At 44.6% G+C, this 17,685-nt stretch overlaps 2 protein-coding genes and 1 long non-coding RNA gene across 11 annotated transcripts in view; 2 read left to right on the forward strand and 1 right to left on the reverse strand.

The window, feature by feature from the left end:
• The window catches only part of LOC102937943 (rho-related GTP-binding protein RhoG), a 34,660-nt gene extending 27,612 nt beyond the window's left edge, over positions 1-7,048 (forward strand). For 2 of the 6 annotated variants that reach the window (XM_037908110.2, XM_037908113.2), the window contains one exon: positions 3,364-7,048. In XM_037908110.2, the coding sequence (XP_037764038.1) occupies positions 3,387-3,962 (576 nt within the window). In that variant the 5' untranslated portion in view covers positions 3,364-3,386 and the 3' untranslated portion in view covers positions 3,963-7,048. Of the gene's footprint in view, positions 1-1,257; positions 2,594-3,363 lie in introns of those variants that run through there. The other 4 variants (XM_037908111.2, XM_043521925.1, XM_027818508.3 and 1 more) reach the window with 4 other exon arrangements.
• Positions 67-13,168, reverse strand: LOC122461596. The gene is made up of 2 exons (XR_006283584.1): positions 13,129-13,168; positions 67-1,284 (listed from the first exon to the last, which is right to left on the reverse strand). It is a non-coding gene; the product is annotated as an uncharacterized LOC122461596 (long non-coding RNA).
• A 2,335-nt stretch (positions 13,169-15,503) lies between these two features.
• The window catches only part of TAF1 (TATA-box binding protein associated factor 1), a 140,178-nt gene continuing 137,996 nt past the window's right edge, over positions 15,504-17,685 (forward strand). For 2 of the 4 annotated variants that reach the window (XM_037909739.2, XM_037909740.2), the window contains exons 1-2: positions 15,504-15,839; positions 16,009-16,126. In XM_037909739.2, the coding sequence (XP_037765667.1) occupies positions 15,714-15,839; positions 16,009-16,126 (244 nt within the window). In that variant the 5' untranslated portion in view covers positions 15,504-15,713. The remainder of the gene's footprint in view (positions 15,840-16,008; positions 16,127-17,685) is intronic. The other 2 variants (XM_037909742.2, XM_043521924.1) reach the window with 1 other exon arrangement.

Raw genomic sequence — 17,685 nt, forward strand, 5'->3', positions numbered from 1 at the left:
TGTTATCTCCCTTTCCACTGAGCATTTTCTGTGTTTTTAATTGGTGTTTAATAAAAACATATTCTCTGAAAAATAATCAGTCTTTATTTGTCTCCTACACACAGTGGTTGCTGCTGGAATTAATACACAGTTGCAATCTGATCACTTGCTGACTACAAATCACGATCAGGAATCATCAAAATTTTCATGCAAGGTGGCAAGTTAACAAAGCATGGCAGAGTGCTGTATAGCAAGACACATTGCTGGTGCTCATTGTCAAAATGGTGCCTAAAAGGCTCCAGGATTCAAATAGCCCTCTGTTGTGCCCCATAATAGCCCTGGTTCTGGCTGCTCAAAATCAGCCGCCAAGTGATCCGCATCCATGCTCCGCCCTGAGGGAAACTTTTCACCCTTAGCCTCACAAATAGTATGCAGCACACAGGAGGTTACTATGACCATGGGAATATTTTCCTCATTTAGGTCTAATCTGCCATAAAGGCAGTGCCAGTGTGCTTTTAATCTGCCAAAGGCACATTCTACGGCCATTCTGCATTTGCTCAGCCTGTTGTTGAAGTGCTCCTTGCTGCTGTCCAGGTTTCCTATGTAAGGCTTCATGAGCCATGGGAGTAAAGGGTATGCTGGGTCTCCCAGGATCACTTTGGGCATTTCAACATCCCCCATTGGAATCTTGTCTGGAAAGCAAGTCTCTGCTTGCAGCTTTCTGTCCCAGGCCAGTGCTCCTGAAGATGTGTGCGTCATGCACCTTCCCGGACCAGCCCGCATTGGTGTCAGTGACACGCCCACAGTGATCCACAAGTGCCTGCAATGCCATAGAGAAATACCCCTTTCTATTGATGTACTCCTTTGCAAGATAGTCTGTGGCCAAAATTGGGGTATGTGTGCCATCTATCGCTGTGCCACAGTTAGGAAATCCCGTTGTCTCAAAGCCATCCACTGTATCACACACATTTCCAAGAGTCACAGTTTTTTGTAAGAGAGTGTCCTGCACACTTGCGATAATGCAGTCCCAACTATGGACACCAAACTGATTCGCGACCTGACTGGTAGCAGTCTAAAGTTGCCAGTTTCCACAGAGTGATTGCCTCATGTTTCTCCACTGAGAGGGCAGCTCTCATTTTGGTGTCCTTGCGCCGCAGTGCTGGGCCAAGCTCCGCGCACTGTTCCAGGAAGGTGGCTTTCTGCATCTGAATGTTCTGCAGCCACTGCTCGTCATCGCAGATCTGCATAACAATGCAAGCCCAAAAGCGACGGTCCACCATGTTTCAGAGTAGCAGCCATGTTAGTCTGTATTCACCAAAAAAAAAAAAAAAAAAAAGTACTTGTGGCACCTTAAAGGCTAACAAATTTATTTGAGCATAAGCTTTTGTGAGCTACAGCTCACTTCATCGGATGCCTGCAGTGGAAAATACAGTGGGGAGAAATGTGCAGCAGCTCAGTGAATGGCAAATGTGTTGTTTCTCTCCATTGCACACAGCAGGTCAGGCACCTCAGATTCCTGTTTAGATTGGGAGCTGCTCATGATATATATACTGCATGACCAGCCATGACTTATTCATAACAGTGACCACAACAGTAGAGAGCAGTGCAGGATCCATCCTTTCAGACAAAGATGGCGGGCGCACTGTAAACAGGCTATTGAAAAATGGCACTGACCACAGTCGGAAGCCCATGGAGTGATGGAACAGAAAAAGCTGCATCATGGGATGTTGAGCCCGTATCCATGATGCTCTGTGATCCACTCTGCCTTCCCACAACTCCTAGCCTCTAGCTGCAGAAGGTAGCGAGTAGCACAGTGGGATAGGTACCCACAGTGCATTACTCTGTTGATGCTAGAGCACCAACTGTGGGTGCGCTCCGCTGATAGGAGTGTTATATGAACATGCAGAAGTGATGTAATTAGAGTGGTTTTTGATCGTTTGGCGTAACTTGCATCGACACAACTCTGAAGTGTAGACAAGGCCTTAATCTCTGATATCTCCAGTAGTGATTCTACAACCTGCTTTTGGAAGCTTATTTTACTGATGAACTCTTATGGTATTAGGGTTTTCCTAGTACTTAACATGAGCTTTCTTTGCTGCAGCTCATTAGTTCCTGCCTGTTCTGTCAATGATTAGTGAGAATAATCTGTTCTTGGTCTCTTTAGAACAGTTCTTTGTGTATTCAGAGTGACATGGTAGCAGTCTATGATTGTATTTCAAAGAACAGATGTACCAAGTTTTCCTCCTGGGTTCTATATTCTAAACCTTTTATTGGTGTGGTCTGAATACTCTACAGTACTATGTAACTGGTGCTGAGTGAATTAATTACTTTACTTGTTTTATAGGCAGTATTCATACATCTTACTAGCGCATTTGCCTCATCTGCATTGAATCATATTCAGTTTAACTCCTAGAGCCTTCTCTGTGTTACTACTGCTTAGGCGGTAGAGAACAAGGATAGCATGGAGTGGGCCGAGCAGTGTGATACCACAAGTGACAGAGAACATCTTGCTGTGGGGCACAAGATCGCAAATCCCTTTCTCTGCAGTCAAATCCTAAAGACTCGTCTAGATTACCTACAAGAAATTATCTGGCTGATTAAGGCTAGGTTGTAGGTATTCAGCTAATTTATTTTTATTTAGCTAAATAATCAGGATGTGTCCAATTGCCATGTGACCACTCTATTTGTATGTTGTACCTCTTTTTCCTCTCCCCTACTTCTACTGTTCTTTCTAGAGCAGAGGGTCTCAAACTGGGAGGGCTATGGAATAAGTTTTCGGGTGTGTGTGAGAAGCTTGCGGGGGGGTGGGTGGGTGGGAGTGGGATCCTCACTGTGCACATTTTACCCACAGTAACAAACAACTAGCAAAGCTGATTCCTCCGAACATATCAGATCTTCAGATGGCGCTGTGCATTTGACTCTGGTGCTGTTCATTTTGATGCTATTCTTTTAAGCTTGAATAGCATTATACAAGTCGTTGCCATCTGTACATTAATCAGTTTATGATTCAGTGTGCACATTTAATTTTAAGCATTGCAATTTTGCTTTTGCCCTTATTAAAATGGATCGTTGGCGCTGTTTGAATCAATGCCTTACTGTTTTTAATATTTAATGAGAGTTGCATGTTTGTTTTTTTTATTGGTATATGTACTTGTTGAGGGGGGGCATAAACTCCTACAGACACAAAGAAGGAGGGCATGATCAAATAAGTTTGAGAACCAATGTTCTAGAGTGTAGGCTGCCTCTTTATGTGTGTTTAGCATGTAGCATGCCGCTACCAAAAATAAATTATTAGAAATGTTGAGGGCATTGTATTAGAGAAACCTTCTACACTTCGTTTTAAAATTCCTATAAGTGAGTGACTTTTTTTGTCTCTTTTGGCAGGATTCTCCATTTCTGGGTAAAGAATGCAGACAATAAAGTGTGTAGTTGTTGGAGATGGTGCAGTGGGAAAGACCTGTCTTCTCATCAGCTACACCACCAATGCCTTTCCAGAGGAGTACATACCCACTGTGTTTGACAACTATAGTGCTCAGATGACTGTGGATGGCCGGACAGTTAGTCTAAATCTCTGGGACACGGCAGGCCAGGAGGAATATGACCGTCTACGTACCCTCTCATACCCTCAAACCAATGTATTTGTCATCTGTTTTTCCATTGGAAGTCCCTCCTCTTATGCAAATGTTCGGCACAAATGGCACCCTGAAGTCTCTCACCACTGTCCTAATGTTCCAATCCTTTTAGTTGGCACCAAAAGGGACTTACGAAGTGATGTGGAAACCGTTAAAAAGCTGAAGGAGCAAAGCTTGGCTCCCACTACCCCACAACAGGGAACTTCACTGGCCAAACAGATTGGAGCAGTAAAATATTTGGAATGCTCAGCTCTGAACCAGGAGGGGGTTCGAGAGGTGTTTGCTGAAGCTGTGCGTGCGGTTTTATACCCAGTGGCAAAGAAAAACACAAAAAAGTGTGTCCTGTTGTAGTTGCCGAAGGCGATGGATATTTGAAGTGAAATAAAGACTGACGGGGATCTTGGCGGGCTCCTTTCTTTTTTTAATTGAAGATTTGCATCTTGCACTAACAGGTCTAAACAGAAATGGTTCATGCAAAATATATTCTTGCAGTTTGGTAACTGCTTCAGGGAAACTGAGACAAACCAGTTCATTCCAGCCTAGTGAGCGAGTGATGAAATATCTATCCATCTTCTAAAGTTCCAGAGTCTCCAACATCTCCAGAGTTCAGTTGGCTTCCATTCTTTTCAATAGAAGAGGATGAGGGGACTTCTTCAAAGCCAAACTTTTCCTTTACTAGACAAACTTCAGTTATTGGCCTTGCTGAAAGCGACAGATATTGATAATCTTGCTTTAAATATAGTTCCTGCAGCTTCTGGCCCTTACTGATTCATCAACTTGGTCTACCAGACAAGAGCCTGGCTTTCTAATTATTGCCTTAATTTGACAACATGAAATTTGAAAACCATTTGTCTAAATTTAAAAATGCTGAAACCTTCAATATTAATATGAGACTTACTTTATAGTGAAGAATGTGATTACTTGTATGAAAAGTTAATGAAAACCAGTCATGTCTGGTCCAGTGGTTCAGACATAAGGAACTCCTGAAATGGTTTCATTAATATTAAGATCAGAAGTTGGCACCTCCTGATATGTGGAATTCTAGATGACAGTAACTCAAATAAATGATTCTGTAGTGGTTTAGGAACAGAGAGGTGAGATGGTAACAAAATGCAGGTCTGCCATAGTTGTCTTAACTGCATTAGGGTTTCTCTTCCCTCTCTAAAGAGTATTTTAAATTTTGAGAATGGAGTTATTGTTCTCTCTTCAAACTGCTTGAGGTAATTGGGATGACATTCTCAAAGTGGATTTCCTAATATGACCTGCACAATTGTACATGTACATTCCCCTACCTTTTAGGAGAATTCCAGAGAGTTGGAAGGAGGCTGTTGCTCTTGAGGAATTAGTTCTTTCTCCCAACCATAATTAACCCCTGCATCATTGCATGAGAGTTCATGGCAGATCATGTCTTGGAATTGTGTAGGTCCTATAACATGAAGCCAGGAACCATGTTTAACTAAGTTTCCAGTTAAACTGTTTTTAATGGTTGGCCAGCTATGGTGGATACGGTTACCTGGGCTACAGCATTTTAAAAATAATTCTCTCCATGCTAGCTGGTCACACATTATTATAAATTACTTTTAGCTGAAGCTCTATTTAAACACTTCAATAACTGTTCCTACCCCTTTGTGAATGGTCACTGGCTTTTATCTTCAGAAGTCTGTTTACCCACAACACCTAGGATGAGCAAAAAAGCAGCAGTGTGAAACCTCCATTAAAGACTTGCCCCTGCAACTTGCAGATCTGAAATTGATGTGCTGTATAAGAAATTTTGTATTAATATAAGGATGCTGGGATTTGTGGGTTTTGTGTACTGAAATTAATAATCCCATTCCTTGCGTAGGTGCCACTGACTGTATTTGGGAGCAGCCTGTGTTAGTGGTTCAGATCTTAGTTTCTTAAAGTATCTCACCCATGCAAAAATATGTGTTATGCCTGCACTATATGGAATGAGCTCTCTTTTCTCATTGCAGCAAGATGCTGGTGCGTTGGCAACTGTAGGGCTATTAGGATTAAGAGAAATATTAAATTAGCCTTGCCTTATGTGGTATTGAAGTATGAGGTGGATACATTCCTATCTGTCCCCTACTTCCCCTCAAAGAAGAGGATGTGCCTTTCTCTCTGCCTGATGTACTGATAACTTACAGTAACTACAATTCCATTATAACTGATGGCATATATTACTTTAGCAAATCCCACTCTAAAAGGCTAAATTAAAAGCCACAGTTGACCCAAGCCATCAGTATGACTAGCTAATGAAACAAATGTAGTGTACTGGGAATGGTTCAGATAAACACCAAAATAACAATATGCCATGATGTTTGCAGAAGCCTGGAGATGCTTCCTTTTACATACCACTTTCTTTTTTGTTCTTCACAAAGTGCCATGAACTAGAACAACTTGGAGAGCTCTTTACTGTCTTCGTAGTACCTCATTAAAAGACTGATTTCAACATCTGATATTTCTGTGTATTTTCTGCCAAGAGGAGCAGGTATCCTGCTATTCTGACAGTTCTTACTCCAGGGCCTGATCTCTGCAGGAATGAATTTCAGAAGCGTGCAGATATCATGAACTTTTTTCTTTATTACAATAATTGATAATTAACAAAATCTGTAAATGGTCACTCTGTAAATTTGGGCTGTTGCAAATTTCTATAATTCTTAACCTATTTTATTGTAACTCTAGTGCAGAGTTTGGGTTCTTTTTTTTTGCCTTGATTTTGTCCATTGTCACATTACAAGTGGAGATTTGACTTAGCTCCCTGGTTGGATTTGTCTAATTCCAAATAAGATCAGAACATTCCAGCATTGAGAAGAGCAGTCGAAACCAACCTTATAAAAGTTTTATATTTGAGTGGCTGGGAATGCAATTGACTTGTGACAATTCAGTCTCTCCTGTGCTATTCAGTTTTTATATCCTTCTAGCAGACTAATCATTTACATTTTTTGTCTTTGAGAGATTTCATTTATTCCCCCCCCCCCCCACCCCAGACCCAGTTGATTTGAACAGTTCAGGAGTGCTCTGTCCAAAGGATGCTCTGAGGCAGTCTTTTTAGATGTATACTTTTAGCACTCAAATGCTCTGTTCAGTACACAATGGTAGCTATTTATATGGAATTTCAACCAGAAAGGCCTCAATGCTCTGCTTTTGAGTGCCAAATTTGTGACCTGTAGAATTCTTGGTGCTACTTGGGTAAATCTGAACGAGCAAATGGACCTCTCTAAGCAAAGGAGTTCTCTGAGCCAGTTAAAGTGGGAGGGTGAGGAGGACTCATTTGCATTAGAGGACCCTAAGATGATCTGATTGAAGTGTGGTACTGAAACATACACTGGCAACTTGATTTTTATACTTAAAAGGAATTTGTATTGCAACTAACGATTTAAAATGATTTTTAAATTATGCAGAATTAAATTGTAATAAAGCTTTCTTGATCTCTTGCTGTTTTATTCACTCATTCCATTTTCATATTACAATCGTTCTTAATCTCTTCTGTGGAAATCTGGAGACTTGAAATATAGCAAAGCAAATTTTGAACAAATTAAGAAGTTTAATTGTTCAGTCCAGTTTTAGTGATTGTAAACTGTGTGAATCTGATGTCTCTTTACTATAAAGATGCAAGATAATTCCCACTAAAATCCTGTTTCCACATGTGAATAACTATTATAGCACTCCCTATTAGGGCTGACACTTCACATTAAGACTTTTTCAGTTGGTTATAGTTTTGCCAACCTGTAACCATTTTGTGTGAAATTTTGTATGCCAGGTGTCTGAAGTTTTTTTGGAAAATTTTAGCCAGAACTGTTCAGCTGTTTTGAGAATGAGGTGGGGGCAGGGCAGCAGGGAAGGTTTTGCTTATATTAAAATATTCTAATGACCCCGTGCTTTGGACCAGAGATTTGAAATCTGGCAAGGGGTGGACTTTGTGTCAGGGATGTGCCTTTTGCCATTCCTGTGAAAATCCACTTATGTTTGGCCAAGTTATAAGTGTTTGAAAAACTGCAGTTTGCACATCTTCAGTACAGAATTGATTTTTTGTAGCTAAAATCTCTGAAGGTTCTGTCCTCACTGGACATACTGTATCCCTTCACAGCTGTTATGTGTGACCAGATTGCACAGGACAGCCCATGCGTGCAGTCTCAAAGAGGAGCAGCCTTTACAGGGAAAGTCTGACAACTGCTTTTGAGTGGGCTGGACACTGGAATTGAGAGCAGTGAGAATACAGGAAACACCTGCACCTCCTGTCACCCAGCCAAACTAAAGGAGGAAGGGGAGGCAGAGAGGACAAAAGCGAGACCAGAGGGGATGGAGAAGAATAGGCTGAGACAAGGAGTTGGGGGAGCGGGAGGAAACTTGGAGTAACTGGGCCAGGGCAGGAGAGGAAATGGGAGGCTGGAACTGATCAGGCAAAGAGACAAACAGGGAGCCCAAATGTGTGTGGAAAGACTGGAAGCTGGTGAGGGAAATGGGGGTGGTGAAAACTTTAATTTGATCACCTTGTGCATCTGCATTGATAGTCTTGAATTACATGATCACATATTTTTTCCATGTGACCCCTAATTCATTCAGTGCACAGGCTCAACCTACTGTGGGGATGAATTGGGATTATGTATTAAAGGAGGATGTTGCCTGTAGGATGCTGCTTCATTTGTTGCAGAAGATGGAAGGTATGTACTATTTGTAGTACTGGGACAGGGGATCACAGGAAGGGAATGGATGGCCTTCTGGTTAAGGGAATTGAATACCACCTTGGAAAACTGATTTTTATTCCTGCCTCTGCTATAATATAGAGTTCCTAATGTTAGGCAAATCATTTAAACCAAACTTTTCACAGGGGGTCACTAATTACTTCCTGAATGCTATGATGGGATACCTTGAGCTCTGATTTTCAGAAATGCTGAACTTAGAGCTACAACTGAAGTTACTGGGAGCTTTGCTAAAGTAATGTGCTAAATCAGGTGCTAGTTATCCCATATGAGGAACCTAAAATTATCAGAAGCATATCCACTATGCTTTAATTTCCCATCTGTAAAATGGGGATAATACCATCCTTTCACTTCACAGGAGTGTGTTGAAAATAAGTTAACAAGGCTATGTCTACATACGGACCTTATAGCGGCACAGCTGTCCTGCTGTAAAGGTCCCCTGTGTAGCTGCTCTTTGCCAGCAGGAAAGAGCTGTCCTGCCGGCATAATTAAACCACCCCCAATGAGCGGGGTTAGCTATGTTGACAGGAGAGTGTCTCCTGCCGACTGCACTGTCCACACCAGAAATTTATGTTGGTCAGGGATGTTTTGGTTTTTTTCCACACCCTTGATCGACAAAAGTGGTAGTGTAGTCAGTTTCTGATTATGAAGCACGAGATGCTGATCTCCTTTGTAAAGTACTTTTGAGAGTTGGTGAAAGTGCCAGCTACTAGTAGTATAAATGCCATAGAAAAGCTCAGAAGGAAACTAACTACTTCACAGCAGGAAATATGGTGAGGGGTGTGTATGTGTGTGCGTGCTACATCTCGAACAATAAGGATAAAACAAAATGTTGACTACTGCTCACTAGGTGTGCACTGAATGAGGCAGGAGTCCTGTGGAAATAATATATAATTAAAGACTATCACAATGCATAAAGGTGCCCTCTGTTTGCCTGTTTTCTAACTTTGAGTGCTTGATATTGCAAACGCACAGCACTGCTATATTGCAATTAGGACTGTTGATTAATTGCAGTTAAATCATGTGATTAACTAAAAATTAATCACAATTAAAAAAATCGTGATTAATCCCCTGTTAAACAATAGAATACCAATTGAAATTTATTAAATATTTTTGGATGTTTTTCTACATTTTCAAATATATCTATTTCAATTACAACACAATACAAAGTGTACAGTGCTCACTTTATATTTTGATTACTAATATTTGCACTGTAAAAATAAACAAAAGAAATAGTATTTTTCAGTTCATCTCATACAAGTACTGTAGTGCAATCTCTTTATCACGAAAGTGCAACTTACAAATGTAGATTTTTTTGTTTTGTCAAATAACTGTACTCAAAAACAAAACAGTGTAAAACTTTAGAGTCTACATGTCCACTCAGTCCTACCTCTTGTTCAGCCAATCGCTAATGCAAACAAGCTTGTTTACGTTTATGAAAGATAATGCTGCCCACTTCTTAATTACAATGTCACCTGAAAGTGAGAACAGGCGTTCGCATGGCACTGTTGTAGCTGGTGTCACAAGTTATTTACGTGGCAGATGTGCTAAAGACTCATATGCCTCTTCATGCTTCGGCCATCGTTCCAGAGGACATGCTTCCATGCTGAGGATGCTTGTTAAAAAAATAATGCGTTAATTACATTTGTGACCGAACTCCTTTGGGGAGAACTGTGTGTCTCCTATTCTGTTTTACCCACGTTCTGCCATATATTTCATGTTATAGCAGTCTCGGATGATGACCCAGCACATTGTGTTCATTTTAAGAACACTTTCACTGCAAATCTGACAAAATGCAAAGAAGATTCCAATGTGAAGTTTCTAAAGATAGCTACAGCACTTGACCCAAGATTTAAGAATCTGAAGTGCTTTCCAAAATCTGAGATGGATGAGGTGTGGAGCATGCTTTCATGTCTTAAAAGAGCAACATTCTGATGTGGAAACTACAGAACACAAACCACCAAAAGAGAAAATCAACCAACTGCTGGTGGCATCTAACTCAGATGATGAAAATGAACACGTCAGTCCTCTCTGCTCTGGATCGTTATCAAGCAGAACCTGTCATCAGCATGGACGCATGTCCTCTAGAATGGTGGTTGAAGCATGAAGGGACATATGAGTTTTTATCGCATCTGGCATGTAAATATCTTGCAACGCTGATTACAGCAGTGCCATGCAAATGCCTGTTCTCACTTTCAGGTGACATTGTGAACAAGAAGCAGGTAAGCATTATCTTCTGAAAATGTAAACAAACTTGTTTGTCTGAGCTATTGGCTGAACAACAAGTAGGACTGAGTGGACTTGTAGGCTCTAAAGTTTTACATTGTTTTATTTTTGAATGCAGGTTTTTTTGAACTTACAAATGTAGAATTAACTTTCATGATAAAAATTTCACTATAGTACTCGTATTAGGTGACTTACAAATATTTGTACCGTAAAAAAAATAAAGCATTTTTTAACAAAATAGAGCACTGTACACTTTGTATTCTGTGTTGTGACTGAAATAAATATATTTGAAAATGTAAAAAAACAATAAAATACCCTTTATTTAAATATTTTTTGGATAACAGCATGATTAATTGCGATTAAAAATATTAATCGCCTGAGAGCTCTAATTAAAATGCCCCTGGGAGGTAAGTAGATATTTAGCTATAGCTTTGTACAGAGGAGGACACTTACCCCTAGGGGTATGTCTACACTACGAAATTAGGTAGAGTAGAAGTCTATTTTTAAAAATCAATTTTATACAGTCAATTGTGTATGTGCCCACTAAGCGCATTAAGTTGGCGGAGTGTGTCCTCAATACTATGGCTAGCATCGACATATGGAGTAATGCACTGTGGGTAGCTATCCCACAGTTCCCGCAGTCTCCACTGCCCATTGGAATTCTGGGTTAAGCTCCCAATGCCTGATGGGGCAAAAACATTGTCACGGGTGGTTTTGGGTACATGTCATCAGTTGCCCTTCCCTCCCTCCTTCTGTGAAAGCAACAGAATCGTTTTGTGCCTCTTTTCCTGGGTTACCCATGCAGACGCCATATCACAGCAAGCATGGGGCCCGCTCAGCTCAGCGCTGCTGTTGAGAGCATTGTAAACACCTCATGCATTATCCTGGAGTATGTGCAGAATCAGGTTAAGAGACGCCAGCACGAGGACGACTGTGATGAGGGCATGGACGCAGACATTCCTGAAAGCATGGGCTGTGGCAATTGGGACATCATGGAGGCAGTGGGGCTGGTTGATACAGTGGAATGCCGATTCTGGGCCTGGCAAATAAGCACAGACTGGTGGGACCACATAGTGTTGCAGGTATGGGATGATTCACAGTGGTTGCGAAACTTTCGCATGCGTAAGGCCGCTTTCCTTGAACTTTTGTGAGTTGTTTTTCCCTGCTCTGAAGCGCAGGAATACCAAGATGAGAGCTGCCCTGACAGTTGAGAAGCGAGTAGTGATAGCCCTGTGGAAGCTTGCAACGCCTGACTGCTACCAGTCAGTTCGGAATCAATTTGGAGTGGGCAAGTCTACTGTGGGGACTGCTGTGATCCAAGTAGCCAATGCAATCAGAGACGTTCTGCTATCAAGGGTAGTGACTCAGGGAACCCCTTGCAGTAAAGCCATTAAGTATCAAGCACATTTCCCAAACGGTGGTGGGGCGATAGGGATATGCATTCTGTCTATCTTGGCACCAGACCACCTTGCCAACCAGTACCTATACTGCAAGGGGCACTTCTTGATCATGCTGCCAGCACTGGTGGATCACAAGGGACATTTTACCGACATCAAAGTGGGATGGCCGGGAAAGGTGCATGATGCTCGCATTTTTAGGAACTCTGGGCTGTTCGAGCAGTTGCAAGAAGGGACTTACTTCCCAGACCAGAAAATTACCGTTGGGGATGTTGAAATGCCAATACTTATCCTTGGGGACCCAGCCTACCTCTTGCTCCCATGGCTCATGAAGCCGTACACAGGCAGCCTGGCCAGTACTAAGGAGCAGTTAAACTATAGGCTGATCAAGTGCAGAATGGTGGCAGAATGTGCCTTTGGACGTTTAAAAGCTCGCTGGCGCTGTTTGCTGACTAGGTTAGACCTCAGCGCAACCAACATTCCCACTGTTATTGCTGCTTGCTGTGTGCTCCATAATATTTGTGAGAGTAAGGGAGAGACATTTATGGCGGGGTGGGAGGTTGAGGCAAATTGGCTGCTCAAAATTGCCAGGCTGACACAAGGGCGACTAGAAGAGCACAGCTAGACGCGCTGCACATTAGAGAGGCTTTGAAAACTAGTTTCATGACTGGCCAGGCTACGGTGTGAAGGTTGTGAGTGTTTTTCCTTGCTGCAAACCCGCCCTGTTTGTTGATTTTAATTCCCTGTAAGCCAATCACCCTCCATCCTTTGACCACAGCTGGCAAAGGACATAAAGTAACTATTGTTTTGAAACCTTTCTTTTCTTTTCTTTCTTAATTAATTAAAAAAAAAGTGAGAACTCACAAGGTAGCCTGGGTGGGGTGGGGCTCAGGAGGAGGGAAGGACAAGGCCACATTGCTTATTGTAGCCACACTACAAATCAAAATTGTTTGAATTACAGCCTTCTGTTGCTTGGGCTAGCCTCCGGAGTGAAGTGGCTGGGTGCCTGAAGCCTCCCCACCCCACGTTCTTGGGCGTCTGGGTGAGGAGGATATGGAACTTGGGGAGGAGGGCAGGCAGTTATACAATGGATGCAGCGGGGGTCTGTGCTCTTGTTGGCTTTCCTGCAGTTCCAACAGATGCTTCATCATGTCCGTTTACTCCCCCATTAGCCTCAGCATTGCCTCCTACCTCAGCTCTTTGCACTCACTTAATGCTTTCCTGGCCTCTGCCGCTGAATGCCTCCATGCATTAAGCTATGCCCTATCAGTGCGGGAGAACTGCATGAGCTCAGAAAACATGTAATCGTGAATGCGTTTTTTTTCCGCCTTCTAATCTGCGATAACCTCAGGGACGGAGCTGATGGGAGCATAGAAACATTTGCACCTGGGGGGGAGATAAAAAGGGAGAGTAAAATTTAAGATGATACATTTCTGAGAACAAAAGGGAGACTTTCACAGTGAATCAAGCAATTCACAGCATATGTGCTTTAGGTACAAAGGCACATTTTGTCTTTTATATTGAGTGCCTCTCGGTATGGTGACACATCACAAATGGCCGGGCAACAGAATTCGGTTTCCAGGCAGCCATGGTAAGCCTTTTGGTACGTGGGGCTGGATTCTTACGCCTTCATAACACGTGGGAATGGTTTCAAACTGCAGCGTCATCCTTTCCCATAGCAAGCAATGCCGGTTGGGTTTCACATTTAAAAAGAGGGGCTGCGGTTTTCAGGTGGATGTGCAGCACACACCTCCTCCCACCCCATGGCATGGCTATTCTCTGGGATGATCCCTTCACCCCTCCCTCTGCTGTGTGGCTATTCTCTGGAATGATCCCTTTTAGCCAAGTGCAAATAACCCAGCATGAATGGGGTCCTTTTACTGTTCCTTTACAAAAATTCCCCTATTTCAACCAGCTGATCATGAATGATATCACTCCCCTGAGGCTAACGCAGAAAGATATAGACAATGTTACTTGAATGCGACCAAACCCAGGACCATTCGTTGCCATGCTTTGTGCTGCAATGATTCCAGACTACTTGCTACTGGCTTGGCATGGTAAAGTGTGCAGGATGAAATAAGGCTTAGGCAGCCCTCCCTAGAAACCTTCTGCAAAGGCTTTCAGAGTACCTCCAGGAGAGCTTCATGGAGATGTCCCTGAAGGATTCCCACTCCGTCCACAGACACGTTAACAGACTTTTCCAGTAGCTGTACTGCCCGTGAATGCATCCCAATTCTTCAGGGCAAATAAAACACTATTGCTTTTAAACCCTGTACTGTAGTTGCAAATGTGCACTCACCAGAGCTGCCTTCTCTGGCTTCAGGGTCGGGGACCCGCCTTGGGAGGGTATTGGCTCCAGCGTGATGAAAAGGTCTTGGCTGCCAGGGAGAACAGATTCACCACTTGCCTTCTCCTCCTCCACAAAATCCTCCCTGTTGTGTGAGACTCTCCCCTTTCACGTGTCCTCGGGTAGTGGTACGGTCCCCCCCCCTTAGAATGTCATGTAGCTGATCATAGAAGCGGCATGTATGGGGCTCTGACCGAGAGCGACCGTTTGCCTCTTTTGTCTTTTGGCAGGCTTGCCTGAGCTCCTTAACTTTCACACAGCGCTGCTGTGTGCCCCTGTTGTAGCCTCTCTCCACCATGCCCTGTGCGATTTTGGCATATATATTAGCATTTCTTCTTTTTGATCGGAGTTCAACCTGCACAGGTTCTTCTCCCCATACAGCAATCAGATCCAGTGTCTCTCTTTTGGTCCATGCTGGAGTTAATTTGTGATCCTGGGGGGACTGCATGGTCACCTGTGCTGCTGAGCTTGCCACGCTGACCAAACAGGAAATGAAATTCAAAATTTCCCAGGGCTTTTCCTGTGTACCTGGCTAGTGTATTGGAGTTCAAAGTCCTGGCCAGAATGGTCACATTGGAGCACCCTTGATAGCTCCCGGAGGCCAATACTGTCGATTTGCATCCGCGCTACCCCAAATTCAACCCAGGAAGGTAGAATTTGGCACTACTCCCCTGGCTGGGGAGGAGTACAGAAGTCAATTTTAAGAGCCTGTTAGGTCGAGGGAATGGGGGTGGTTGTGTGGATGCCGTCATTCTGAAATCGACCTAACGTGGCTAGATTTGACCTAACCCCGCAGCGTAGAGCAGGGCCTAGAGACGGTAAGGCGCTGCTGTTGAGCGGTCCTGAGCCCGTACAGCTGTAGCTGCAACCAGCGGCTGGCGGGCCGGTGGGAGCCCCTAGAGACCGTTGTTTTTCGGAAGTCTGTACTGGGGGTGCTCGCGTGAGCGGGCCCGAGAGCCCGGCTCGCTGACACCACCCGGCCCCACGGGTCCGGCCGGCCACTGAGGCGCCCCGCAGCTGGCCCCAGCTGGGGCTGAGCCTATGTCTACACTGCCGTGGTCACGCCAGCTACGCGCCTGTAGCTGGAGTCGAGTTACCCGGGTCCACACGGCGGGCGTCGACGGGAGACACTCCTCTCGTTGGGGGCAGGGCAGGGGGTGGACTGGAGGGTCTTTACTAGACCCGCTCAAGCGACCGCCGGTGGATCGCTAGCCGAGCGCCGATCCTTGCCGTCGTCTCCCCCGGGAGTCGGCGGCGGGCTGGGCCGAGTCTGTCGCCCCGGCAGCGCCGGCCCCGCCCCGCCCCGCCCCGCCGCTCCGAGCAGACGCTCTCGCCGCGCGTTCTCTATGGTGCTCTCCGCAGGCGTGACCCGGCGGCGCTCGCGCCCCGCTTCTGCTTCCGGGTCGCGTCCCGGGACGAGGCGGGAGAGATGTCGGACTCGGAGAGCGAGGAGGAGGCGGAGGGGGGCCGCGCCGGGCCCTTCTCCCTGGCCGGCTTCCTCTTCGGGAACATCAACGAGGCGGGGCAGCTGGAGGGGGAGAGCGTCTTGGACAAGGTGAGGCGCGGGGCCCTGGGGCCGCTGGGCTCCGTCTGCCCACAGGGGCCCCGGCTGGCCGCGCCCGGGCCCCTCTCGCCGCGGCGGGAACGTAGCCCTGGTGCTCCGCGGGCGTCACTCCTCGCGGCGCGGGGCCGCTAACGGCCGGTCCTGTCTTCCGCTGTTCCAGGAATCCAAGAAGCATTTAGCCGGTTTGGGCGCCTTGGGGCTGGGCAACCTGATCACCGAGATCACGGCCAGCGAGGAGGACGCTGCGGAGACTGACGGAGCCCAGCTGGATGAGGAGGGTGAGGCCCGAACACCCGTTCAGGTCTGGGTTGGCTCGGTTGTAGCTACCGCAGCCCAGGCAGATTTTGTCACATCGAAGGGTTTCCTTAACGAGAACAGGAGGACTTGTGGCACCGTAGAGACTAGCACGTTTATTTGAGCATAAAGCTCAAGTGCGCTGTAGCTCACGAAAGCTTCTGCTCAAAGAAATGTGTTAGTCTCCTGTTCTTTTTGTGAATACAGACGATCACGGCTGCTACTCTGAAACCTCTCTTTAAAGAGTAACGGTGCATTTGTAGCCCTTCTTACTGAAACGGAAACCGTAATTTCATTGTTGACACTCTGGTCGCATTTTGATATCTGCCAATCTGCAGGAAGGCGGAGGCAATAACTATGAGGCATGAACTGTCCTAGTTGCATCACTAATGTATTAATACCTAAGCCTAACAATTGTACTTGAGAAGGTAACTGTGGTGCACAATTGTGCATTTGCATGTTTAGTGATTCATTATGGTCTCTTGTTCAGTCTTTAAAACAACCAAACCAGCATGAAGGCCTCTATTTAACAAATATATGCTACTTAATGTTCCAATTTATTATGACCTTGTCTTCCTACTCAGTTGTGTGTCTCCACTTCACTGTTGCATCTTGGACTCATTTAAATTGTAAAACCTATTGGTCCATTGATCTATTGTCTTCATTACTTGTTATGCACAGCGTATAGCGCAATAGGGCTGTGATCCTCAGCTGAAGTTTCTAGGTGCCACTGTAATGTTCTGGAGAGACAAGGTGGGTGAGGTAGCTTATTTTATTGCAACAGCTTCTGTTGGTGAGAGAGAAAAGCTTTCGAGTTTACACAGAAGTCTTCTCTGGGTCTGGGAAACTAACTCAGGGGAGTCAGGGCTTGTCTTCACATACAGTGGTACAGCTGCTGTAGCATTTTAGTGAAGACACTACTATGCCAATGGGAGTGGGTTACTGATTTTCACAGATTAGTCTATGTCTGATGTGTTGGTCCTCATCCTCAAAGGAAACCTGCACAACACTTTCAAAAGATGAATCAGGGCACTTAAATTCATTACTCTGCTAGACACTAAAAATCATGGACTGAATACAGATACTGGATTTATGGCTTATTACAATAGTCTGTAACCCACTAACAATCCCCATAGCTGCTATCCACCCTTTCCTTCCTACGACTGGACGGGTATTAATAGGCCACTTCACCTTGAGTGGTACCTTGAAATATGTGTTAACTACTTAAGCTAAACAGTCTGTTCAGACCTTGTGTTTAGCAATGGCACTGAAACCTTGTGTACACTACAGATTACTTTGGTATAACTTACGTCGCTCAGAGATGTGAATAATCCACACCCCTGAGCAATGTAAATTATACCGACCTAAGCACCAGTGTAGACAGTGCTATGTCAGTGGGAGAGCTTCTCCCACTGACTTAGGGCTTGTCTACACTGGCACTTTACAGCGCTTCAACTTTCTCACTCAGGGATGTGAAAAAACAAGCCCCTGAGCTCTGCAAGTTTCAGCGCTGTAAAGCGCCAGTGTGAACAGTACACCAGCA

This window comes from Chelonia mydas, chromosome 9 (genome assembly GCF_015237465.2).
Source record: "Chelonia mydas isolate rCheMyd1 chromosome 9, rCheMyd1.pri.v2, whole genome shotgun sequence".
NCBI classification, from domain to species: domain Eukaryota; kingdom Metazoa; phylum Chordata; order Testudines; family Cheloniidae; genus Chelonia; species Chelonia mydas.